The sequence below is a fragment of the Lepidochelys kempii genome, chromosome 3 (genome assembly GCF_965140285.1).
Source record: "Lepidochelys kempii isolate rLepKem1 chromosome 3, rLepKem1.hap1, whole genome shotgun sequence".
NCBI lineage: Eukaryota > Metazoa > Chordata > Testudines > Cheloniidae > Lepidochelys > Lepidochelys kempii.
Genome location: NC_136382.1, coordinates 49169970 through 49197857, shown reverse-complemented (window position 1 = coordinate 49197857; position 27888 = coordinate 49169970). Strand labels below are relative to the sequence as shown.

Sequence of the window (27888 nt, the reverse complement as noted above, 5' to 3'; positions counted from 1 at the left end):
GGCTGCCAGATCCCTAGAGTCCCTAAGCACATAGGTGGCCAGGGAGGGTCCATGCACTGCTCCTGCCCCCTTGTCCTTTTCCAGAGTCAGCGTTCTCATACAATCAATAGGTACATTGTATGATGTACAAAACACCTTTCCTCCACTTCCATGGAATGTTTTAGGGTACTGCTCTGCTAGCTGCTTAGCACTTAATGTTGCCACTTGGCTCATTTTTTTGTTTGCTGCTGTTCTCTTGGTCTGTCTTCAAATAAATTGCTGTAACCCCTTCTTGTAGGAGATGTGTGACTCTTTTTTGTGAAATTCCACATTGCTCAGGGCCTTGGTTAGACTCCCTGGACCAAGCAGAAACTGAGGAGTGAACCCTTAGAGAAGGCACCGTGACCTTTCTGGGGCAGAGCCACCGCTAGGCAGGAAAGTCTGACCCACAAATTGGATGGTGAGTCAGGAGGTGCAGAGGGTGCTCCCTCCCCAAGCCCCAACTCCAGGGGCCTGCCAGCCTCAGTTCCCCCACCCCCAAGAAAGCAGACAATTCCCACCTGCCAGGAAGCTGGCGGGCAACTCCTCTAGCAGTGGACTTGTAGCTCCTGCCCCCTCCCCCCACAGCGGCTGCAGGAGCCATGCAACAGCTGCAGATGAGAGCAGCGGGGTGTGCCACAGGTGGCAGATGAGAGCAGCAGGGTTCCCACCACTGCTCAGATTTGTGAGGCCCCCGCTGCGTATACCCTGGCTACCAGCAATGAGCCCACCCCCTGCCCCAGCTGAAAGCAGCAGTTAAGAGCTGCGGGCCCCACTGCCTGCCACGCTCTCAGAGCTGCAGGCCTCCCACCACCAGCCCCAGCTCATAGCAACAGGGCCCCCACCGTCCACCTGCCCTGGCTGATAGCAGCGGGGCCCCCGCCCGTGGTGGCCAGGAGCTAAGGAGTCTGAGGGCTGGCAGCAGCAGGGCCCCCGCCAGTGCCATCAACTTAGAGCTACCACCCCCGCTGGCAGCTGAGAGCTAATGCCCCTTCATGACTGCTGAGAGCTCTGGGACCCCAGCCGCTTGCAGCAGCTGAAAGCTCCAGGGCCCCCTGCATCCTCCAGCCTCTGATGGCTTTGACCCCACTGCCCCAGGCACAGGGCTGGAAGAAGACAATGTCACAGAGGTATCTGGAAGTGACGGAATCCGTGACTTCCGTTACAAAATCTTATCCTTAGTGATAAGGTCACTGTCCTTGTGAGCAAAACCACAAACTGTGTATTATACCAATAAGTGGGGTAACAATGGAACTTAGTTCTTTATTTCATTCCCCACCTCAAACTAGTGCTATACAGAGATGTTATTGAATATTTTACAAGCCCTGTTACATATGTTCTTGCTGCTGGACGTTTCTAAAAAAATCAAATACAGAATGCATTACAAACATTACAACCTCAGTGCATAAAAGAGATTAATTATGTTAACTTATCTGTAAGTGGGAGGTTTGGGAACAAACCTAGGTGCTGCAGACCATCATTAGCAGTGGGTTTAGCTATTTAAAAAAGCTGGACAAGCACAAGTCCATGGGGCCGGATGCGCTGCATCCGAGAGTGCTAAAGGAGTTGGCGGATGTGATTGCAGAGCCATTGGCCATTATCTTTGAAAACTCAAAGCGGGAGAGGTCCCGGACGACTGGAAAAAGGCTAATGTAGTGCCCATCTTTAAAAAAGGGAAGGAGGAGGATCCTGGGAACTACAGGCCAGTCAGTCTCACCTCACTCCCTGGAAAAATCATGGAGCAGGTCCTCAAGGAATCAATTTAAAGCACTTAGAGGAGAGGAAAGTGATCAGGAACAGTCAGCATGGATTCACCAAGGGCAAGTCATGCCTGACTAACCTAATTGCCTTCTATGACAAGATAACTGGCTCTGTGGATAAGGGGAAAGCAGTGCACATGTTATTCTTCGACTTTAGCAAAGCTTTTGACACGGTCTCCCACAGTATTCTTGCCCGCAAGTTAAAGAAGTATGGGCTGGATGAATGGACTATAAGATGGATAGAAAGTTGGCTAGATCATCGGGCTCAACGGGTAGTGATCAATGGCTCCATATCTTGTTGGCAGCCGGTATCAAGTGAAGTGCCCCAGTGGTCAGTCCTGGGGCTGGTTTTGTTCAATATCTTCATTTATGATCTGGAGGATGGCGTGGATTACACCCTCAGCAAGTTTGCAGATGACACTAAACTGGGAGGAGAGGTAGATACACTGGAGGGTAGGGATAGGATACAGAGGGACCTAGACAAATTAGAGGATTGGGCCAAAAGAAATCTGATGAGGTTCAACAAAGACAAGTGCAGAGTCCTGCACTTAGGATAGAAGAATCCCATGCACGGTTACAGACTAGGGCCTGAATGGCTCGGCAGCAGTTCTGCAGAAAAGGACCTAGGGGTTACAGTGGACGAGAAGCTGGATATGAGTCAGCAGTGTGCCCTTGTTGCCAAGAAGGCCAATGGCATTTTGGGCTGTATAAGTAGGGGCATTGCCAGCAAATCGAGGGACGTGATCGTTCCCCTCTACTCGACATTGGTGAGGCCTCATCTGGAGTACTGTGTCCAGATTTGGGCCCCACACTACAAGAAGGATGTGAAAAAATTGGAAAGAGTCCAACGGAGGGCAACAAAAATGATTAGGGGACTGGAACACATGACTTATGAGGAGAGGCTGAGGGAACTGGGATTGTTTAGTCTGCAGAAGAGAAGAATGAGGGGGGATTTGATAGCTACTTTCAACGACCTGACAGGGGGTCCAAAGATGATGGATCTAGACTGTTCTCAGTGGTAGCAGATGACAGAACGAGGAGTAATGGTCTCAAGTTGCAGTGGGGGAGGTTTAGGTTGGATATTAGGAAAAACTTTTTCACTCGGAGGGTGGTGAAGCACTGGAATGCGTTACCTAGGGAAGTGGTGGAATCTCCTTCCTGAGAGGTTTTTAAGATCAGGCTTGACAAAGCCCTGGCTGGGATGATTTAGTTGGGGATTGGTCCTGCTTTGAGCAGGGGGTTGGACCAGATGATCTCCTGAGTTTCCTTCCAACCCTGATATTCTATGATTCTAGTGCATCTTACTGAACTATTGCTTCACTCAAACTTCAGAATGAATGCATTTAATAAACTCATTGAAGCATTTGATTTTTCTTGTTATTAAAATTTCATTTAATAATCAACTTCACCCAGCGTTTGACATTATGAAACAGGGTGTACAAATAGGAAGATCTATAAAAGCTTTCTCCTTTATAACAAACACCAGTGATGAACATGAAAAAGATGTCTGTGTTTTGGGAAAACAGGGTCTAACCTCCACTTTGGCATGAGCAGGAGCAATTTACATTGACTTTAATGAGACCAGCATCTGCTTACATCATAACTGAATATAATCCATTTTAAAATGTTTGTAGATCCAGCTGTTTCACTTTGTTATGCTTCATAGAGGATTAATAGGAAAAAAAGTATCTTTGATTTGCAGGACATGAAAGCATTTCTGCATAACTCCTCTTTTAAGTTACTCTGAAATCATTAGCCCACAGTAGCCCCAAACTGAGCATTAGTTAATAAACAGGCTAGAAGGCAGCAGCATCCAGTGGACAGAGCATGGAACTGTTAGTCAGAAGACCTGGATACTATTCCCAGCCTGCTGTGTGACCTTGTGCAAGTTATTTTACCACAATGTCTGTAAAATGGGGACAATTCTTATCCTTTTCTGTAAAGCATTTTAAGCTATAGTGCCAAGTACTAATTATCACTAACAAAAGTTACTCATTACTGAAAATAGAGTGTGGTATATCCATTTTTTCTTCTTGTTTATTGCGTGACTTGTCTTTTTCTCATAAGTCTGTTTCATACAAAGTATTCACCAAAGGAAAAAAAATTTTCTAGGTGAAATCTTAGTACATGACACATCAGCTTAAGTTTTCAAAAATTTAAGAGAAAGAAATTAGATTCTGACTAGCTTTAAGAGTGCAGCAGAAGTACATTAATTACAATTTGCAGCAGCTGTACCAATAAAGTTTAAGTCTAGGGGAGCAAACCTGATAGCAGTCTTAGATCACATCTTCATTGTGAAAGAAAATATCTATGTTCTTTCTGATACCTAAGGCAGTGCTATCCGTATTTATTTAATATTTGCACCCAGCACTCTAAAGTATTATTAGTTTAGTGCTAAAAAGTAACATTTTTCTTTGCATTCCGTGCAACCTTTATGGAGACTTAACTTTGATCTGCCCAAATAGCTATCACTACTTTAATCCCGTTCGTTGTTGCAAAGCTGTTGGACAGTTGATTTTGGATGTTCTAACAACGTGATTGACTTTTCAGAGTTTTCTGTATTTCTAAGCAGGGTCTCTAGTCTCCTTTTGATTTTCTTTTGATCTTCAATAGCGCATCCAATTACAACAGACTGAAATTTCTGATCAATGGGTCCAGATGGTACCTCAGACGTGCATGCACCATAAAGTGACATTAAACGGCTTTTGGAATCTTCCAGATTGTCAAGAAGTTTATTGACTACTTCATCAATCATCCTTGTGGCATGCAAAAGGGATTCCTGCTGCTGTGGGTTTCGTATTGTTTCTACAGAAACCTCAACAGTGAGGGTTCGGCCCATCAGACGACTGGCAGTCAGGCAAAGTTCTTCTCTTTCACCTACATTTAAAAATAAAATGTTCTGATTTACAAACCAGCCCTTTTAGGTATGAACAATTTCACACATACAATCAAATTACCTTAGTGTACGTAGTAGATACACATCTCTGCTGTTGGTTTGCAATAAAAATATTTTTAAAGCAGACCAGAAAGTTAAATTGGTGATTCTATTTTGAACAGTAACTAAAAATAAAGGAGTCCTAAATTTGTCTCTCAACATTAGACCAAATGTGCTAAGTTTACAGGTACAATCTAACTGCCGGCCTTTCTATCACAGCCTGGTTCTTGAAAGTCAACCTTGGTTCTTCCATCTCGTGCATTATCTCCAATAATAATGGTTCTGCATGCTAAATTGGACCCTCATTGACACCTGGCCAACCTCATTCTTTCAGCTGGCTTGCATGCATATAACCGACTGGAACTTATTAGACAAGTCTGTTGATGATACACAACATGGAATAGAATCCTGCTTCTTAATATTAGCTGTGTTGGCTCTGCAGTGTAAACAGCAGTGAAAAAAAGCAGTAAAAGGTTATGTGTTACTGCAATGAGGCAGTATACTGCTTTTGTTCACTGAATAAGAGTGTGCCACTTTCACAGTCACTTTACCGAGCTGAATTACACTTCAGTGCTTATTTTTCTTCATGATAGGAAAACGTGAACTAAGCCACTAGTCACAGCATCTACGTAAGCTTCTAGCAGAGCTGCAAAAAAAAAAAAAAATTAAATAAGTATTTTGCTACATAAAATAGAACTGGATAAAGAGCACTTTACTGGAATTATTGCTTTAGTTCTTGCATGCTATGCAGTAGTGCAACTAAGTGTGGAGAGAAGGGGTAGACTGGTTTCTTAACTTATTAATGTTTGTTAATAAAATGAAAATCCAGGAAAGGGATATGATCTGACCTTACGGTGGCTGAGTGAACTGTATTTTTAGAGCACTACTCACAGGAATAACATAATAGATCCTTGTGGAACCCTACATGAGAGATTTATCAGGGCAGATAAATAACTGAGGCTTGGTCTACACAAGGAACTTATGTCAGCATAACTACGTTGCTCAGTGGTGTGGAAAAGCACTATGTGTCTACACTGTGTAGACAGCACTATGTCGACAGGAGGGCTTCTCCCATCGACATAGCTGCTGCATCTCGGGGAGGTGGTGTATCCACGTAGACAGGAGAAGCTCTCCCATCTAGCATCTTCACTAAATGCTACAGCTGCACCAATGCAGTGCTGTAAGTGTAGACAAGCCCTGACTCAGCATCATCCTCTGCAATCCTTCAATAAAAAGAATGGTACCACTAATGAGCCAGCCAGTTGGCCCCAGTTAGTGTCTGTTAGTTAGATAATATCCCCTCATCAGCTGCTGTTTAGATTTTTTCAGAAGTCCTTAAACTCCTGACTTTTCCTTTTGGCTACAGTGGCAGCAGATGAAATATTTTCTTCTAATGGTATACAGCATATTTTAAGTTTGAGAAGGTATTCCCTGTACTTATAATGGGGAATACTGCTAGCACCAAAAATATCTTACTTTATGTTTTTTACTAATAGGTACATGCACCCATTGTATGAGTGGGTATCTAGTACAGTTTCCATGACATATTCTGTTTAAAAAAACAAATAAAATTAAAGTAACCAGGAAACCAAAGGACGATGTCCAGATGATATCAGCCTTGCTGTGTCACAACCTTCTTGATACTATTACATAAAAGAAGATGGTTAAAAACAGGGTGACAATCAGCAAGATCAACCCTGGCAAGAGACTTGTTTCTTTAGCTGTCTGCTTAACAACTGCTTGTTTGACAGAAGTTGGTACCCTTTCTGATATTGGGGGACAGTACAGATTGTAACCAATGATTAACAGAATACTTTCCTGCTTGACTTTTAATGAACATAGCAGGCAAGGTCCCATTCATCCAATGGATGGTCACCTGAATATCAAGGTAGGTCACCTGAATATCAAGGTAACCTGTGAGGATTACATACAGGAAGAGACTGCTAAGAAACCTCTGTAATAGGAGAAAGGATAAATATGACTGCCTAATAGGCCAATTCTCCCCTTTAGAGACAGCTGAAACTCAATTGTGTCCATCACTTCTATATGTCTAAATAAAGTTCTCCCTCACCAGGAGCACAGGTGAGCTGACCCTGACTTTGAAAAGGTGGTGATGGGCTGGGCATGCCAAAAGGGTAATTTTCACATATGCAATAATGCTTACAGTAGTCCTCTACACTGAACTAGGATATGAATTTGAATAGTCAGGTGTAAAAGGCTACTAAGGTAACAGGATCCATCTAACTAACACTACATTAGCTCAAACAGATTTACATTTATTCTGTTGCCTCACCACTTTCAAACAGTTCAACTGAGCTGCATGTAAAACAGGTATACTAACTGTAATTTAGGATTGTATCCACTGATTTCTCCAAAACAAGTTTCAAATGAGAATCTAGGAAAAGGCAGGCTCTCACCTTCACTGATGTGCCTCATATCTTGGCTGTTCTGTATACCATGGATCATTTCTAGCAGAGTTTCTTTTTCTTGTTCCATAGCAGATGCTGCATCACGCAAGGCTTCAACCCTGAGTAAAGTTGAACCAAGCAGAAGAAAAAAAAATCTATAAATAATAAAGTCATTTCAGCCACATAACATGCTCTCAGTGTTTCCTAGTTTTTTTCAATCAGCCTTGTGAGTTAGTTTTAGCAACACTGCAGTGTTGTTGGACAAGTCACATGTCTGCCAATTCAGGGCAATATCAGGTACACCTATACCATGATAAAAGACCCACAGCACACCCACTGCTAACCTCGGTCAGCTGACTCGGGCTTAGGCTGTGGGGCTGTAAAATTGCAATATAGATGCACAGGCTTGTGCTGGAACTGAAGAGCTGAGGTTTGCGATGCGGGAGGGTCTCAGAGCCTGGGTTCCAGCCTGAGCCCAAATGTCTACATTGCAATTTTTAGCCTGCAGCCTGAGCCCAGGTCAGCTGACCTGGGCTCTGCAAGTTGGAGCCACAGGTATTTCATCAGTGTAGATGTGATAAAAGGACCATCAAGCCCTTCTACGTAAAAATGGGCTAAGAGAAAAACTAGGATTGCCAACCGTCCAGGAATTAAATATTAATCTTTAATTAAAGATTATGTCATGTGATGAAATCTCCAGGAATTCATCCAACCAAAATTGCCACCCTAAGAAAAGCTAGAGAGCTCTCTTCAATTTCCTGTGCAGAAATCCCAGGGTACTACGGGGATAAGGAGTTAGCAGCTGCATGGAACATAAGGATTCCTGGGGCATCTTGGTTCCTCCACAGTTCTCAAGGCATCTGTGTAGAGTCACTGTCAATCACAGCATGGCTCTCTCATGAATATTGTAATCCTTGGTATCTCAGCTACAGCAATACACCAACCAATCTCTCACCCCTCCCAAGAAGGAGAAAGAAACTATAGAGCCAAAGTTAATGCTGTTCAGCTTGGTATTAACTTCAGATGGAATTTCCTTCTGGATAACACACCTTTTAACAGGAGAGCATGCTGCACTAAATGTTTGCACCCCAGCTCTACACACTGCCTCCACAATCACTGTTTCCTTAGCAGTAGGTGATGCAGAAGGCGATGAAGAAGGCAAGCAGTTGTAGGAAATGCATAGAGGCCTGTATTTGCCCAGTAGCAGCTTAGGCACGAGCTCACATTCCTAAACTCCAAATGATGCAGCAAACTAAGTTCCTCCTAAAAAAAAGGAGTACTTGTGGCACCTTAGAGACTAACAAATTTATTTGAGCATAAGCTTTCGTGAGCTACAGCTCACTTCATCGGATGCATGTAGTGGAAAATACAGTGGGGAGATTTTATATACATAGAGAACATGAAACAATGGGTGTTACCATACACACTGTAACAAGAGTGATCAGGTAAGGTGAGCTATTACCAGCAGGAGAGCGGGGGGGGGGGAGGGGGGAGAGGGGGGAAGGAAACTTTTGTAGTGATAATCAAGATGGGCCATTTCCAACAGTTGACAAGAATGTGTGAGGAACAGAAGGGGGAGGGGAATAAACATGGGGAAATAGTTTTACTTTGTGTAATGACCCATCCACTCCCAGTCTTTATTCAAGCCTAAGTTAATTGTATCCAGTTTGCAAATTAATTCCAATTCAGCAGTCTCTCCTTGGACTCTGTTTTTGAAGTTTTTTTGTTGAAGAATTGCCACTTTTAGGTCTGTAATCGAGTGACCAAAGAGATTGAAGTGTTCTCCGACTGGTTTTTGAATGTTGTAATTCTTGACCTCTGATTTGTGTCCATTTATTCTTTTACATAGAGACTGTCCAGTTTGGCCAATGTACATGGCAGAGGGGCATTGCTGGCACATGATGGCATATAACATATTGGTAGATGTGCAGGTGCACGAGCCTCTGATAGTGTTGCTGATGTGATTAGGCCCTATGATGGCGTCCCCAGAATAGATATGTGGACACAGTTGGCAATGGGCTTTGTTGCAAGGACAGGTTCCTGGGTTAGTGGTTTTGTTGTGTGGTGTGTGGTTGCTGGTGAGTATTTGCTTCAGCTTGGGGGGCTGTCTGTAAGCAAGGACTGGCCTGTCTCCCAAGATCTGTGAGAGTGATGGGTCGTCCTTCAGCATAGGTTGTAGATCCTTGATGATGCGTTGGAGAGGTTTTAGTTGGGGACTGAAGGTGATGGCTAATGGCGTTCTGTTATTTTCTTTGTTGGGCCTGTCCTGTAGTAGGTGACTTCTGGGTACTCTTCTGGCTCTGTCAATCTGTTTCTTCACTTCAGCAGGTGGGTATTGTAGTTGTAAGAATGATTGATAGAGATCTTGTAGGTGTTTGTCTCTGTCTGAGGGGTTGGAGCAAATGCGGTAGAGCTTGGCTGTAGACAATGGATTGTGTGGTGTGGTCTGAATGAAAGCTGGAGGCATGTGGGTAAGTATAGTGGTCAGTACGTTTCCGGTATACGGTGGTGTTTATGTGACCATCACTTATTAGCACCATAGTGTCCAGGAAGTGGATCTCTTGTGTGGACTGGTCCAGGCTGAGGTTGATGGTGGGATGGAAATTATTGAAATCATGGTGGAATTCCTCAAGGGCTTCTTTTCCATGTGTCTAGATGATGAAGATGTCATCAATGTAGCGCAAGTACAGTAGGGGCATTTGGGGACGAGAGCTGAAGAAGCATTGTTCTAACCCGACCCTCTTTCTCTGGTAATCATCATCATACTACACACAAACTGTGTAACATCCTTCTATTTGGGGGACGTGCATGTCACATAAGCTTTGCTCTGTGTGCTCTATGTTTAGTCATATTTGGCCATTATTTGTGCTCCTTTATTCTCCCCTCCCCCTTTTGCTGTGTACAAGAGAGCTTGATCTGGCCTTCAGATTTGGAAATACTATACTGGAAACCTGGGTTTCAATCCTTCAGTTAATTTCCCAATCCTTCACCATGCCCTGAAGGTTAGGAGTTTAGAATTGATTAAAGTAATTGGGGAACACCACAAATAGACAGAAAATGCACAGTAGAGAATCATTAGCACTGGAGATAAGTGCCAGAAGATAAAATTTTCCCCACTCAGTCCTCCAGTTTCTGCACTTGCCTGAGTAATATTAATGTCATGGTGTAGAGCAGTGGTGGGCAACTCGCAGCCTGCGGGCCACACGCAGCCCATCAGGGTAATCCGCTGGCAGGCAGCCAGACAGTGTATTTACATTTGCATGGCCGCCCGCAGCTCCCCGTGGCCACAGTTCTCCGTTCCCGGCCAGTGGGAGCTGTGGGAAGCGGCGGACAGCATGTCCCTGTGGCCCAGGCCGCTTCCTGCAGCTCCCATTGGCCGGGAATAGCAAACTGCGGCCATAGGGAGCTGCGGGTGGCCATGCAAATGTAAACAAACTGTCTGGCAGCCTGCCAGTGGATTACCCTGACGGGCTGTGTGCACCCCGCAGGCTGCCCACCACTGGTGCAGTGGGTTTGTTGAGATTTAACTGGCTGCTAGGATTGTGCAAGAATGATACAAACTCTGCTTTCCCAGTTCCCCCACCTGTCGTATGATGACCATCACATGAATGTGCTGACAGTTCTAGACTCTTCCAACAGACAAGGCAGAAATTTTAGACAATCCCAAATTGAGGTCTGTTTCATTGTGTCTATGGAACCCTTTGTAAAAACCAAGAGAATCCAGCTATCCTGCAATGTTTATTAAACATACTGAAAAAATGTGATCTATTCTCTCTGACATTCACTTGGATATTAGCTACAACCAGAGTGCCAATACCATTAATATTTTTACCTAAAAAAATTCCTATCCCCTGAAAAATAAATACAAAGTAATTTATGATAGAATACAAAAAATGGGCAGGATTGCTTGGGCCACATAGCTCTGCATAAATGACCACATAAGTACAATAGGGACAGGTTCTTTTACTTTCCCCCTTATGTAACTGCTTTCTATTTCTAATTCTTCCATCTCAACTAAAGGTGGCAAAGGTAGAGAGATAGATTTTGCTTCGTGGCACTAAGTAACCATTTAGGTTCCAATAATATCTTGACCAAATTCCTTTACATAGTCCATTTTGCACAAACATGTGGCTGCAATCTTTCCGTCTTCTTTTCCTCAAAGTCTAAGTTTTTATTTGTTCTGGGTTTTTTTATTGGGTGCAGGAATTAAAATGGCCTCCCATGTATATCCCCATACTACTCTTGAGCCTAACTTCATTTCAACTCACCCTTCCAACTAAAGGCAGACAATGCCTGGGGAAAGGATGATGGGAGGATTACTTAATAGCAACATGATACATGCCTTTCCAAGAGAGATCAAATACACTATTTCTACAGATCTCCCAGTCTAGGAACTTTAGCTACGAAATTAAATCCCTGATGTTCCCTGGCCTTACATCTCTGAGGTTGCAGAGCATTGTACTAAAATTACACCACTAAATTGTCCTAATTGCTATACATTTGTGGCATTCCAGTCGTACTGCTGTTTTTATAAATCAACCTTCAGTTGTAATTTTACTGACAAATTTTTCTTATCTATCCCGATGTTCATTAACGATAGTACCAAGCACAGTCAGAACACAGCTCACTCTCTCTTTCTGACAGAATCCACCAAGCAGTCAAAATACTTTGTACTCTAGAGCATTACAGGTTGTAGCCACAAGATGGTGATCACTATTCACTGTTTATATGTGTCTGCAGTAAAAAAAGTTACGCTGGTTTAACTCAAGTGATTTAAATTGGAGTTAAATCAGTGCAACCTCCTAATGCAGATACATTTAAACTGGTTTAACCTTTGCTCAAAAAGGGTTTGATCTGCATTTAATCAATTTTAAATTTAAGTTTAGTTAAAATAGTACAACTTTTCTGACACTCAAAACATTAAGTATATTTGTCTTGATAAACCTGTCATAGTACTAGAAGATGATATACAAATCGCTCTTTTTACATCTTTGTAAGTTAAAGTTAGGTTGTGTGTGTGTGTGTGTTTGGGAGAAGGAGGCAGGATTATGATATTGTCCATCAAAAGAAGCTTACTCAAAAAAAGCAATTTTTCAACATTATTCCCAGGACCATTGTGCAGATGATGAATTCAATCTGGATGTGAGTACATAGGTGCTGGAACTAGGGGTGCTGTTGCACCCCCTGGCTTGAAGTGGGTTTCATCACACACAGGGTTTGCAGTTTTGCTCAATGGCACTCAGCACCTCCCCTATACAAATTGTTCCAGCACCCCAGTTAGTACACACTGGGAGAACTGGAAGCTCTTCAGGGCAGAGATTGTCTGTTTGTACCCAATACAGTGTGGAAACTGGTGATGGTATTAAACAAACACTTTATTTTCTTAAGTTTCCTGTACAGCGAATTCAAAGATGAAGGCATTTATGGTCATCTCTGAGATAAACATGCATCTACATCACTGCCCCAAAGATTTCAGCCAGAAAATGAGTTGAGAGCAAAAGATGGTTGGAAAAAAGATAGCTTAGATAAAGGAATAAGCAAAAGTTCATTTAGATTTTTTTTCACTCTTTAAGAGGAGATAATAATAAAATAATCCTGCTATGATGAAAATGCAGAAATATTTAGATACAAATCTAATCATTGTCAGTGAAAGCATATGTTTAAGACGTACTTGAACTTATTTTATTTATGTTTATTGTAACTGGTGAAGGGAAAATAATTTAATATAAATTCTTGACAAAGGCGTTGATTTTTGGGGGGGGGGTGAGGAAAGTATTGTAAAGTGACTCATTTTCATTATAATAATAAAGATAGTAAAGCAGTGAATTGATTTTGTATCTGAGTTGGTTCCATTTTTACGGCACTTTTACAAGGCCGTTTTAATGATTATATTAAATAACTCAACTATGCCTCTTTTAAAAAGACATTGGTTAAAGTATTTTTCAGAACTTTTGTTAAAAAGTATCCCTTCACTGTTGTTCCCCTTGGAAACTTGAAACTAAAATTAAGAAATTTGGAGAGTTTTTAACAGATTTTTATAGTAATTCAATTGCACGCATACATTGATTCAACACACTCAATAAGAGCCTGATCCAATTCCATCAAAGCCAATGGGATCTTTTTCAATTATGTCAGTGGTTTTTGGATCAAGTCCTACCATCTGACATTGAAAAACAGTGAACTGCATTACAGAGATGCATCTTGAATCAGTATAATTCTAAAGAGGATTTCTAAAATACCACTTCCTTAAAATACTGAGTGATCGTTATGTGACTAGAAGCTGACAGCTTAGTTTAGCAAGATTTTGTAGAGTATCAGGATAATTATAAACATTTCATATTATGCAGTTGATAAAAATGCTCTTTAAAAAGTAATGCCTTGATAAGTGTTACTATCTTATGTCAAATCTGATAACTAGATGTTGAGAATTATTTTATTTGCAATAATTGCTGTTTGGTGGCTACTCTAGACATTTGTGTCTACTACAGTATGTTGCACCACCACAAAGTGGCACTTGTCAGCGAGATTTTTTTTTTGTGGTATTATCTGCAAAATGCAAGGAATGCATGGCCCTGCAGAGTAATTTATGGCCTTCTCACCTGAGAGGTGACCTCTTGGGGTCAGGACTGAGACATGTTGTGATATTCAACATGGTACACTGCTATTGCTGTTCATGCATTTATTCTTTGGATAAACAGAAGACTTCATTCTCCAGGGCTATTAATCTGGAATGGCACAGCCAAGTATAGGCCTGTCAGCCTTACATCGATTCTGGACAAGATAATGGAACTGCGGATATCGGAATCATTTAATAAAGAATAAATGTGGGACTCTGTCATAAATATAAAGGGAAGGGTAAACCCCTTTGAAATCCCTCCTGGCCAGGGGAAAGCTCCTCTCACCTGTAAAGGGTTAAGAAGCTAAAGGTAACCTCGCTGGCACCTGACCAAAATGACCAATGAGGAGACAAGATACTTTCAAAAGCTGGGAGGAGGGAGAGAAACAAAGGGTCTGTGTGTCTGTCTATATGCTGGTTTCTGCCGGGGATAGACCAGGAATGGAGTCTTAGAACTTTTAGTAAGTAATCTAGCTAGGTATGTGTTAGATTATGATTTCTTTAAATGGCTGAGAAAAGAATTGTGCTGAATAGAATAACTATTTCTGTCTGTGTATCTTTTTTGTAACTTAAGGTTTTGCCTAGAGGGGTTCTCTATGTTTTTGAATCTAATTACCCTGTAAGATATCTACCATCCTGATTTTACAGGGGGGATTTCTTTATTTCTGTTTACTTCTATTTTTATTAAAAGTCTTCTTGTAAAAAACTGAATGCTTTTTCATTGTTCTCAGATCCAAGGGTTTGGGTCTGTAGTCACCTAGGCAAATTGGTGAGGCTTTTTACCAAACCTTGTCCAGAAAGTGGGGTGCAAGGTTTTGGGAAGTATTTTGGGGGGAAAGACGCATCCAAACAGCTCTTCCCCAGTAACCAGTATTAGTCTGGTGGTGGTAGCGGCCAATCCAAGGACAACGGGTGGAATATTTTGTACCTTGGGGAAGTTTTGACCTAAGCTGGTAAAGATAAGCTTGGGAGGTTTTTCATGCAGGTCCCCACATCTGTACCCTAGAGTTCAGAGTGGGGGAGGAACCTTGACAGACTCGATTAATAAAGAATTAAAGGAGAGTAATCTAATTAATGCAAATCAACATGGGTTTATTGAAAATGGATCCTGTAAAACTAACTATATCTTTTTTTTTTATGAGATTACAAGTTTGGTTGATAAAGGTAATAGCGTTGACATAATATACTTAGGCTTCTGTAAGGCACTCGATTTCGTTCCACACCACATTTTGATTAAAAAGAACAATATAAAATTAATACGAGACACAAGGTGGATGAGATAATATCTTCTATTGGACCAACCTCGAGCTTTTGAGCTACACAGAACTTTTCTGACCTGAAGAATATATTACCTCACCCACCTTGTCTCTCAAATATCCTGGGACCAAAACTGCTACAGTGACACTGCAAACATAAAATTAACATAGCACATATTAAATGGATTAAAAACTGGCTGACTGATAGATCTCAAAAAGTAACTGTAAATGGGGAATCGTCATAGAGTGTTTCCAGTGGGTCCTGCAGGAATTGGCTCTTGGCCCTATGCTATTTAACATTTTTATAAACAAAATCATCACTGATAAAGTTAGCAGACGACACTAAAATTGGGAAAGTGGCAAATAATGAAGAGTACATGTCTCTGATTCAGAGCAATCTGGACCGCATAGTAAAACAGGCGAACACAAACAATATGCATTTTAATACTGCTAAATATAAATAGCTATATCTAGGAACAAAGAATGTAGGCCATACTTATAAGGTGGGAGATGCTATACTGGAAAGCAGTGACTGAAAAAAAAATTGGGGGTAGTGGTGAATAATCAGCTGAAATGGGCTCTCAGTGTGATGCTGTACCCAAAGCAGCTAAAGCAATCCTTGGATGCATAAACACGAGAATCTCGAGTAGGAGTAGAGGGGTTATTTTACCTCTATATTTGGCACTGGTGGAATACTGTGTCCAGTTCTGGAACTCACAATTCAAAAATGATGTTGGTAGATTTGAGAGGGCTCAGAGAAGAGCCACAAGAATGACTGAATGATTAGAAAACATGCCTTATAGTGACTGAATTCTTTGAGTCTATCTATTTAGCTTAGCAAAGAGAAGGTTAAGGGGTGACTTGATTACACTCTACAAATACCTACAATTTGTAACAAATATTTAATAGTGGGCTCTTTAATCTAGCAGAGAAAGTTATAATATTATCCAATGGCTGGAAGTTGAAGCTAGGAAAATTCAGACTGGAAATAAGGTGTAAATTTTTCACAGTGAGGGTAAACAACCACTGGAACAATTTACAAAGGGCTGTGGTGGAGTCTCCATTACTGAATATTTTAAAATCCAGATTAGATGTTTTCCTAAAATATATGATCTAGGAATTATTTTGGGGAAGTTCTCTGGCCAGTGTTATGCAGGAGTTCAGACTCTATGATCACAGTGGTCCCTTCTGGCCTTGAAATGTATGAATCTATGAGCTCTAAAATATGCAACTTCTCATCCTCACCTTCAAGGCCCTGCACAACTTTGATCCTCACTTTGCTCCATGTACTTTTTATGATGAATTTCCTGTCCTGCATTAGTGAAAGGACGGGACATCAAAACCTGTGAAAATTCATTCGAACACAAGGCACGGCTAATTTCTTCAATGCAGTGGAAATAGCAGCATCTCAACCTTCTGTAACAAGTGCACCGACTTTCATATTCAACTTGGAGAAGGGTGTGAATGTGTCTGGGAAAGAGGTTCAAAAAGGGAGACAGAAGCATGGAGAAAATGATTGCCCGCAAGTGGGAGGAACCTCAGTTTGACATGTAACCAGGCCAATACGAAATAAATCTTTCTAGCTTACTTAGGTGCATACATCTGGAATATCACACATTCAAAAAAATACATTATATCTACTAATCTAATACTTTTATTTATTTGGCAGAGGAGCAGATTCTCCCTGTAGTGCAATATAATCACTGTCAGGGATCATGGGATACTAACTTATCTTTTCCCACAATTCTACTGATGCTCCATGAATTGGTCCCAAAAAGAAATATGGTAGTGAAAATTAACTTTTTTTTTTTTAAACAGATAAGGTATTAGATTTCTTTTCTCTCACAACATCTTCATAATCTTACAATTCTAATTTTCCTTTCCTTTGTAGTATTTGATGTAAATCAACCATAAAAAGAATTGTGTTAATAAAACAATTCCCTGGACATAAATTAAGTACTGTAACAACACATTAATGCTGATTTGCTAACAGACCCAGAAGAGCTCAACTAAGCAATACATTTTTAATCAAATTGAATATTTGGTACAGTACTAAGAGTGAAAATATTAAGCTTTAACATGTTTGAAAGGGTTCTGATTAGACCTTTGCCACTCAACCAAAACCCAATGGCACCCGACTACAAGTGTTGGGTTTGGGTCTGGTCAGGTGTAATCTGACTAGCATACATTCTGAGTAGTCGCTTATCACTGACTGTGCCAACTATGCTATTCATCGGCAGTGAAAACTAACTTTGAATGTGTGTGCTAAGGTGCACATGGGGGAAGAAGGGGCAGTGGGAGGCCCCAGTAAGAAGCAGAGAGGAGCAGAGGGAGTTAAGGGGTAGTTGGGGTGGGAGGGGGAAAGCTGGGAGATATAAAGGACAGTGGGAGAGCTCAGGAAGGCCTAGGAGCAGAAATGACACCTGCCTGGAAGAGCCCTTCCAGTCCCTACCTCCCACCTACTTGTGCCCAGTTCCTCAGGGGGACAACTCCGTCTGGGTGGCCCTGCTTTCCTGCCCAGTCCTGGCTGTAGCCTCCCCAGCTCCCTCTGTGCTGACCGCCACTGAGTGCCCATTGTCCAGGCCTGTTACCAGCACCTGACATCTCAGAGGACTCTCTGCAGCTGGGGAAAGAAAAGGGCTACCTGGCGCAGGACCAGCTCCCCACTACAGGCACTGGCATCAGGGCCCTGCTTACCTCAGTTCCTACTTCCTGGTCTGGGCATGGCTCCAGTCCCTCCAGTCCTGCTCTTGCCTCTGCCCTCATGGATGTGATGCATGGAGGCAGAAACACAGTTCAACCCCTACAATATTTCAACTGCAGGGAGCTAGCCCCCTCACACCCCCAAGTTCTGTTGCCCCAGTGCTATTATTTGCAATTTTAAGCCAGTGAGTCCTTCCTTCTTCATTATTTTCTCAGGCCAGGTATGAAAACAACTTGACAGTCTTGGGATCAGGTCGCATTGGCTGTGGTCTAGTTGGGTTTAGTTCAGGATTTAACATTAGGCCTGAGCAGACCTTTGCTATTCATTGGTTCCTGATCCTCCAGTGAAGGACATCTCAGTCAAAATAAAAAGGCTGCATAGAGTTCTCAAGACTTCTTTTCTGATCATTAGCTCATTAGAGATACAATAAAATCTTCCACTATGGAGCAGGAATCTAACCAGACTGTAAATCTATAAAAATAGAAACTTGAACCCACTCTTTTTACATATATAAATTATTAAACAAAGTATTATACAGAAATGCCATTATACAAACTATAATAATATAAAGGTCAATAGTATACAAAATATTCTTATGCAGAATGAATACATATATGGATATATACACTATCATATTATTCCACTTACTTGTATATTCCATGATCACTTTTGTATAGCATCACTTATTCAAATATCAGTTTTTCACAACACTATAGAATGTAAATTAAAATATAAGTAAACTATGTAGATTGCAATAGTACCTGTAGATTTAGTGGCTTGGGGATTCAAGAGCCAAGTATTGGGAAGAATGAGAGAGGACAAGGAAAAGGGAAAGCACCCAAAACAATACCACTAGTTAGTTTTTGAGAGGTCTGAGTCGAAACACCTCACTTCACTGTCACCTGCTGTCTAGTATTTCATTTTGTATTTACTGGTGTGTGATGTAGTGGTGGGAGTCTGCTATAGACCACCGGACCAGGGGGATGAGCTGGATGAGGCTTTCTTCCGGCAGCTCACGGAAGCTACTAGATCGCATGCCCTGATTCTCATGGGTGACTTTAATTTTCCTGATATCTGCTGGGAGAGCAATACAGCGGTGCATAGACAATCCAGGAAGTTTTTGGAAAGCGTAGGGGACAATTTCCTGGCGCAAGTGCTAGAGGAGCCAACTAGGGGGGGTGCTTTTCTTGACCTGCTGCTCACAAACCGGGTAGAATTAGTGGGGGAAGCAAAAGTGGATGGGAATCTGGGAGGCAGTGACCATGAGTTGGTTGAGTTCAGGATCCTGACGCAGGGAACAAAGGTAAGCAGCAGGATACGGACCCTGGACTTCAGGAAAGCAGACTTCGACTCCCTCAGGGAACGGATGGCCAGGATCCCCTGGGGGACTAACTTGAAGGGGAAAGGAGTCCAGGAGAGCTGGCTGTATTTCAAGGAATCCCTGTTGAGGTTACAGGGACAAACCATCCCGATGAGTCGAAAGAATAGTAAATATGGCAGGCGACCAACTTGGCTTAATGGTGAAATCCTAGCGGATCTTAAACATAAAAAGGAAGCTTACAAGAAGTGGAAGGTTGGACATATGACCAGGGAAGAGTATAAAAATATTGCTCGGGCATGTAGGAATGTTATCAGGAGGGCCAAATCGCACCTGGAGCTGCAGCTAGCCAGAGATGTCAAGAGTAACAAGAAGGGTTTCTTCAGGTATGTTGGCAACAAGAAGAAAGCCAAGGAATGTGTGGGCCCCTTACTGAATGAGGGAGGCAACCTAGTGACAGAGGATGTGGAAAAAGCTAATGTACTCAATGCTTTTTTTGCCTCTGTTTTCACTAACAAGGTCAGCTCCCAGACTGCTGCGCTGGGCATCACAAAATGCGGAAGAGATGGCCAGCCCTCTGTGGAGATAGAGGCGGTTAGGGACTATTTAGAAAAGCTGGACGTGCACAAGTCCATGGGGCCGGACGAGTTGCATCCGAGAGTGCTGAAGGAATTGGCGGCTGTGATTGCAGAGCCACTGGCCATTATCTTTGAAAACTCGTGGCGAACCGGGGAAGTCCCGGATGACTGGAAAAAGGCTAATGTAGTGCCAATCTTTAAAAAAGGGAAGAAGGAAGATCCTGGGAACTACAGGCCAGTCAGCCTCACCTCAGTCCCTGGAAAAATCATGGAGCAGGTCCTCAAAGAATCAATCCTGAAGCACTTGCATGAGAGGAAAGTGATCAGGAACAGCCAGCATGGATTCACCAAGGGAAGGTCATGCCTGACTAATCTAATCGCCTTTTATGATGAGATTACTGGTTCTGTGGATGAAGGGAAAGCAGTGGATGTATTGTTTCTTGACTTTAGCAAAGCTTTTGACACGGTCTCCCATAGTATTCTTGTCAGCAAGTTAAGGAAGTATGGGCTGGATGAATGCACCATAAGGTGGGTAGAAAGCTGGCTAAATTGTCGGGCTCAACGGGTAGTGATCAATGGCTCCATGTCTAGTTGGCAGCCGGTATCAAGTGGAGTGCCCCAGGGGTCGGTCCTGGGGCCGGTTTTATTCAATATCTTCATAAATGATCTGGAGGATGGTGTGGATTGCACTCTCAGCAAATTTGCGGATGATACTAAACTGGGAGGAGTGGTAGATACGCTGGAGGGGAGGGATAGGATACAGAAGGACCTAGACCAATTGGAAGATTGGGCCAAAAGGAATCTGATGAGGTTCAATAAGGATAAGTGCAGGGTCCTGCACTTAGGACGGAAGAACCCAATGCACAGCTACAGACTAGGGACCGAATGGCTAGGCAGCAGTTCTGCGGAAAAGGACCTAGGGGTGACAGTGGACGAGAAGCTGGATATGAGTCAGCAGTGTGCCCTTGTTGCCAAGAAGGCCAATGGCATTTTGGGATGTATAAGTAGGGGCATAGCGAGCAGATCGAGGGACGTGATTGTTCCCCTCTATTCGACATTGGTGAGGCCTCATCTGGAGTACTGTGTCCAGTTTTGGGCCCCACACTTCAAGAAGGATGTGGATAAATTGGAGAGAGTCCAGCGAAGGGCAACAAAAATGATTAGGGGACTGGAACACATGAGTTATGAGGAGAGGCTGAGGGAGCTGGGATTGTTTAGCCTGCAGAAGAGAAGAATGAGGGGGGATTTTATAGCTGCTTTCAACTACCTGAAAGGGGGTTCCAAAGAGGATGGCTCTAGACTGTTCTCAATGGTAGCAGATGACAGAACGAGGAGTAATGGTCTCAAGTTGCAGTGGGGGAGGTTTAGATTGGATATTAGGAAAAACTTTTTCACTAAGAGGGTGGTGAAACACTGGAATGCGTTACCTAGGGAGGTGGTAGAATCTCCTTCCTTAGAGGTTTTTAAGGTCAGGCTTGACAAAGCCCTGGCTGGGATGATTTAATTGGGAATTGGTCCTGCTTTGAGCAGGGGGTTGGACTAGATGACCTTCTGGGGTCCCTTCCAACCCTGATATTCTATGATTCTATGATTCTATGGTTTGAGGAGCCATGGATTTTATTCTGAATTTCACCCATCGTTCCCCATATCCTGCTAGTATTTTCAGAAAGGTAACTTGGGCCCCCAATCCTGCAAATACTTATGCACTTGTTAAAAATGTATGCATGTGAACAGTCCCACATGTGTAATGTCAAACAGATACATATGTGTTTGCAGGATTGGGGCTTTGATGTTGATTAACAATTTCAAGACAAATTATTGTAGTTACAACGGTGACACAGTGTTTTTCTTTCTGTATTTTGCACTCTGACTTCCAATTTATTCATTGTTTTGAGTATCAGTTAAGAACACTACATAAAAAAACCCAGTTCTCCTTATTTCTGCTTTTTACTTGGCCTACAAGTGATTGAAAGCAAGTGCAGTGTCTTCCTCTAGTACAGGGGTGGGCAAACTTTTTGGCCTGAGGGCCACATCTGGGTATGGAATTGTATGGAGGGCCATGAATACTCACGAAATTGGGGTGAGGGCTCCGGCTGGGGGTGTGGGCTCTGGGGTGGTGCCAGAAATGAGGAGTTCAGGGTTTGGGAAGGGGCTCTGGTTTGGGGCAGGGAGTTGGGGGGTGGGGGTGAGAGTTCTGGCTGGGGTGCGGGCTCTGGGATGGGGCTGGGGATGAGGGTTGGGAGTGCAGGAGAGTGCTCCGGGCTGGGACCGAGGGGTTCAGAGGGCGAGAAGGGGATCAGGGCTGGGTCAGGGGTTAGGGCACAGGAAGGGGTCAGGAGTGCAGGATCTGGGCGGTGCTTACCTCAAGCAGCTCCTGGAAGCAGCGGCACGTCCCCCCTCAGGCTCCTATGCGGAGGTATGGCCGGAGGGGGGACATGCCACTGCTTCTGGGAGCCATGGCACATGCGGATGTAGCCCCTGGGCCATAGTTTGCCCATTCCTGCTCTAGTACATGTCACTTATCTGACCACAACATTCCCCCATGGAACAGATAGGCCAGTCTGCACTTTCATTTCCAGATGAAATGCTGGGCTATCACCAGCAGGAGAGTGAATTTGTGTGGGGGGGTGGAGGGTGCGAAAACCTGGATTTGTGCTGGAAATGGCCCAACCTGATGATCACTTTAGATAAGCTATTACCAGCAGGACAGTGGGGTGGGAGGAGGTATTGTTTCATATTCTCTGTGTATATATAAAGTCTGCTGCAGTTTCCACGATATGCATCCGATGAAGTGAGCTGTAGCTCACGAAAGCTCATGCTCAAATAAATTGGTTAGTCTCTAAGGTGCCACAAGTACTCCTTTTCTTTTTGCGAACACAGACTAACACGGCTGTTACTCTGAAACATTTCCAGATGAGTAATTTGACACTTGCTTTTTTACTGGAGCTGTGATACTTATCTGTATTTTAAAGCATTTTGACTTATTCGAATTGCTCTATATAAAGGTTATGCAGCAAAGTAAACTTTTAAATTGGTTAGTAATTGTTGGTAGGTTTTGTGCGTTTCACTGTGCAGCCTCTTTTGAAACAGTGATAAACACAATGCAGCAACACAAAGTGAAGCTTTTTCAATGTAATCTGATGAACTATTTAGCACCTCTGTGTTTCTGTTCTGAGGTATCCTACTTAATAAACACCTACTTAAGAAAAAAAGTTCCCCTGTAGTTTCAGAAGGACAGAGACACACTTTAAGGGAAGCAATAGAGTACTGTAGGGAATGTGATTAAATACTTAGCTTGCATATATTTTTAGAGAGCTCTTAATTCACTTACTTATGGACACCAGAATACCATGACCTATATATAGATGCAGATGAGCTTTTTTGGAGGAAAAGGGAAGTCATGGCAATGGAAAACCTCCAGGCCTGTAGAAATAACAAATATCCAATTTTCTGGCTGGAACAATTCCTTGACAACCAAGCTAGCAAATCTAAGGCCTTGGATCGGCAGGTAGTGATCAATCTATTGGGGATCTATCGGGGATCGATTTATCGCGTCTACTGTAGACGCGATAAATCGATCCCCGATCCCTCTGCCGTCGATTCCGGAACGCCACCACGGCGAGAGGCGGAAGCGGAGTTGACGGGGGAGCGGTGGCCATCGATCCCATGCAGCGAGGACGCGACGTAAGTGATTCTAAGTCGATCTAAGATACGCAACTTCAGCTATGAGAATAGCGTAGCTGAAGTCGACATATCTTAGATCGATCCACCCTCACTAGTGTAGACCAGGCCTAAACAACTTCTACCAATGGAGCCCAATTCCAACATATCCTCTCCCCTTTATCTCAGATTTACTAGCTTTTACTTTTGAAGCCTACCCTCAGAACTGGGGTTGGAATAAATGCAGGAAAACTAGTTATGGGTTAAGAATTATATGATTAAACTAATAATTTCATAGTTCTGTGTCCCCAGTGTCATCACTTCAGTGAGAATGGTAGTTTTGTACTGTGTTCAACTGCATTTCACCATTTATATTACCAAGAATAATCCAACAAATAGTTTTATTTCACTCAGTGCAATATGATGTATATTAAATTACACTCCCCAGCCACACTAACACCATTCAAAGAAAGATTGTTGGTGTTGCTGCCTAGAAGCAGCACTTCATTCTTTAAAGCAGTGACTTTTTTTTTTAATCCACTGACTACTCTTGTATGCAGAAACCCTACTATTCTCACAGATTGGTGAGACGGGGGATAATCCCTAGTTGCAACAAAAGATGAACTAGTCAACAGTTTCATTTGTGGAACAGATTTTCTTGAACGCAGCAGGGAAGATGAGGAAACTGATATCACAGCAGGGTACTGTCTTTGGGGATGCGGGAGGCCAAGGAAAGAAATCAGTTGAAAACTGTATTCCTGTCTGACAATTTTCACTTCTGTAATTACAAGTAACATCTAAAATTACTACAACTAAAACAAATTGTGAAGTAATGCACACTGGAGGCAAAAACACAAACTACGCCTACACCTTGTACAGTTCTCTTTTAACTGGATCAACTCAGGAAAGGGACTTGGTAATCATTGTGGACAGCTAAACAAAAACCTCTGCTCAATGTGCAGCTGTAGTCAAAAAAGCTAACAAGCTGTTATATGCATAAAAAATGGGATGAAGAACAATAGGGAAAATATATTACAATATTGTATAAATCAATGGTATACCCTCACTTAGAATACTGTGTGCTGTTCTGATCACCCCACCTCAAAAAAGGATACAGCAGAATTAGAGGGGATTCAGGGACGTGGAAAAACTCATTTGAAGAGAGACTGAAAAGATTGGGATTGTTCAATGGAGCTGTCACTGGCCAAACTGCTCAGGACTGGGAGCTGCCTCCTGATCTGCTGCGCAGAGGCAGGCAGGGGCTGGTGTCCCCCTCCTCCCGCCCATGTACCCTGTCTCCACTGAGCTGGGGTCGGGGGGGGGGGGGGGACACGACAGGGAGACTCTGTCTGTGCTGGTGTCTCTGGCTCAGGAGCAGGAGCTGGGGCTGAACTGAACAACGCTTTGACTTAAAGCGACAGTGCACTCACACACACACACACACACTTGTATTATAATTATTGTTGTTGATGGTGTTACTTCTTGATACTTCCTGTCAAAATGCACAATGCACATATATTCTCTAATATTATTCTTTCACAGTTCATTAAGGATTGCAGTACTGTTATTTTAGTTTTGTGACTGGTCTGTGCATTTCATAATTTTATTTCTCTCTTATGCTTAAATTTAATTATTTGAATAGTGAGTTCTAACACACCTAACCTGTCTTGGCTGCAGTAATTATCTTTATTACTTTTATTACCATATTGTGCTTTGTCATTCTTTATTTAAAGTGGTGTAATCAAACAATAGTATCCTTCTAGAACGTAAATCCAGCCCCAGAGCACCCAGAGAGTCAGCGCCTATGAACATATATGCCAAAATAAAGAGAAAAAAATGTAATCACATATGTTAAAGTAAATATGTTTTTAGTGGAGTGAACAACAATGGACTAAAATAGAGTAGATAATGGCAGCAACACAGAGTGTGTCTGTTAGAGAAAGTATGCATATTTTAAGCAGATATTACTTATTTTTATTTCTCTCCACTAAAGATAGTGTACAAAGGATCAAACTTATGTTTTGATATCTTTGTTAAGGCTCCAAAACTGATACCTCAGGGATTGGGAATATCTTGCTGTATTATCTCCTGATCGTACATATGAACTTAAAATATGGCTTTAACTAGTGTTTGTATATCTTTTTCTTTACATAGGAATTAGATACAGTGCTCCTGACAGCTAATTTCTAAATTATCTGAAGAAAAAAACAAAAACCCATAATCCTAGAGTTTTCATGTGCCTAACTAGCCCCTGCAATCAGTTAAATTTGCCCTCTCCTCCTAAAACCTGAAATGGCACCCTGGCTCCACTGGATTATTGTATCTTCTGTGAAACAAGATGATTCTCTAAGGAAAATGGAGCTCCCCTTATAAAGCAAAGGGCTCCCCTGCTGCCTAACCCTCCAAAATTCAAATATGCTGTGTTCAGTAAGAAGTGTGACCACATGTTTCAGAGTAGCAGCTGTGTTAGTCTGTATCTGCAAAAAGAACAGGAGTACTTGTGGCACCTTAGAGACTAACAAATTTATTAGAGCATAAGCTTTCGTGGGCTACAGCCTACTTCATCGGATGCATAGAATGGAACGTATAGTAAGAAGATAGATATATAGAGATATATATACACACATATAGATAAGTTGGAAGTTACCTTACAAACTGTGAAAAGAAAAGGAGGACTTGTGGCACCTTAGAGACTAACCAATTTATTTGAGCATAAGCTTTCGTGAGCTACAGCTACAGCTCACGAAAGCTTATGCTCAAATAAATTGGTTAGTCTCTAAGGTGCCACAAGTACTCCTTTTCTTTTTGCGAATACAGACTAACAGGGCTGTTACTCTGAAACCTTACAAACTGTGAGAGGCTAATTAGTTAAGATGAGCTATTATCAGCAGGAGAAAAAAACTTTTGTAGTGATAATCAAGATGGCCCATTTAGACAGTTGACAAGAAGGTGTGAGGATACTTAACTTAGGGAAATAGATTCAATATGTGTAATGACCCAGCCATTCCCAGTCTCTGTTCAAGCCCAAGTTAATGGTATCTAGTTTGCATATTAATTCAAGCTCAGCAGTTTCTCCTTGGAGTCTGTTTTTGAAGCTTTTCTGTTGCAAAATTGCCACCCTTAAATCTTTGAGTGGCCAGAGAGGTTGAAGTGTTCTCCTACCGGTTTTTGAATGTTATGATTCTTGACATCTGATTTGTGTCCATTTATTCTTTTACGTAGAGACTGTCCAGTTTAACCAATGTACATGGCAGAGGGGCATTGCTGGCACATGATGGCATCTATCACATTGGTAGATGTGCAGATGAATGAGCCCCTGATGGTGTGGCTAATATGATTAGATCCTATGATGGTGTCACCTGAATAAATGTGTGTGACCACAGGGTCTCTATAATGACAACTTTCAGAGTAACAGCCGTGTTAGTCTGTATTCGCAAAAAGAAAAGGAGTACTTGTGGCACCTTAGAGACTAACCAATTTATTTGAGCATAAGCTTTCCTGAGCTACAGCCCACTTCATCAGATGCAACTGAGCATCCGATGAAGTGAGCTGTAGCTCACAAAAGCTTATGCTCAAATAAATTGGTTAGTCTCTAAGGTGCCATAAGTTTTCCTTTTCTTTATGATGACAACTGTGTCTTTCTACCCCCATGAGCCTGGAAACTATATTTAGGTCTCTCCCCAGTCCCCCCTCTTCCCCCCCAGCACTGCAGTGGAAGCAGCTGTGCTCGTCACTCACAGCCTGCTTAAATTCCAGCAGGAGCAAACTTCTTTTTCATTCAAGTCCGGTGGCAGGAATAGACGCACAGACGGGAGACAAGAAATCAGCAACAGCATCAGACTCCTGAGGCTTCCATACACTCACTCCACCGCCACTGGCTGAGCACATCTCTAGCAGGGCTCCTCTCCAATTGCAGAAACACACTTCAACAGTCCTTACTGCAGCACTAGCAAGATCCCTCAACAAATGCCCTGCGCACTAGCAGGACATCTTCCCCCGCCCCGCCCCCATACCCTGCCGCACTAGCAGGAGCCCCCAGCCCCCTCTGCACTGCCAGACCCCCGGCCGCGCGCCGGGCCGCGACCCCAGCCGGGCCGTACCTGAGCTCCAGCTCGTCCAGGTTCTGCAGCAGGCGGCCGGAGCAGGCGGCCATGGAGGTGGAGCGGAAGAAGCGCCCGCGGAGCTGCCCCGCCGTCTGTCCCTCGCTGGCCTTAGAGCTGACCCCGGCCTGGGCCATGGCGCTCCCGGGCCTGAGGAGCCGGGGCTGCGGCGGCTGCTGGCTGCGGCTCCGCCTCCCGCTCCCCCCAGAGCGGACCCCGCGCAGCGCCAAAGGAGGAGACCGGCCGCCGCCTGCCGCCGGCGTCCGCCCCCTGCCCCACTGGGGCGACCCCTCACAGGGATGGGGCGGAGACTCGCCTCCCACCACGGGGAGATGGGGCTGAGACTCGCCCCTCACCCCGCAGTGATGTGAGCCGGTAGCCAGTCACCTCATGGGGGTTGCCTGCCTGCTCGCTGCCAGCTGGATGGGAGAGAGAGACTCAGAGACGCCCCCCCATCGCATCCACACCCCGTGGGGCCGGGCGGGGGCGTGGCCCACAGCACCCCTCCCCAGCCATGGGGCAGGACTCCTTCTGC

At 43.3% G+C, this 27888-nt stretch overlaps 1 protein-coding gene across 1 annotated transcript; it reads right to left on the bottom strand.

The window, feature by feature from the left end:
- Window positions 1-1256: 1256 nt before the first annotated feature.
- Window positions 1257-27702, bottom strand: BAG2 (BAG cochaperone 2). Its single transcript, XM_073336315.1, has 3 exons — window positions 27354-27702; window positions 7131-7240; window positions 1257-4655 (listed from the first exon to the last, which is right to left on the bottom strand). The coding sequence occupies exons 1-3, from the start codon at window positions 27488-27490 to the stop codon at window positions 4255-4257; spliced, it is 648 nt and encodes a 215-aa protein (XP_073192416.1). The 5' UTR covers window positions 27491-27702; the 3' UTR covers window positions 1257-4254.
- Window positions 27703-27888: the final 186 nt, after the last annotated feature.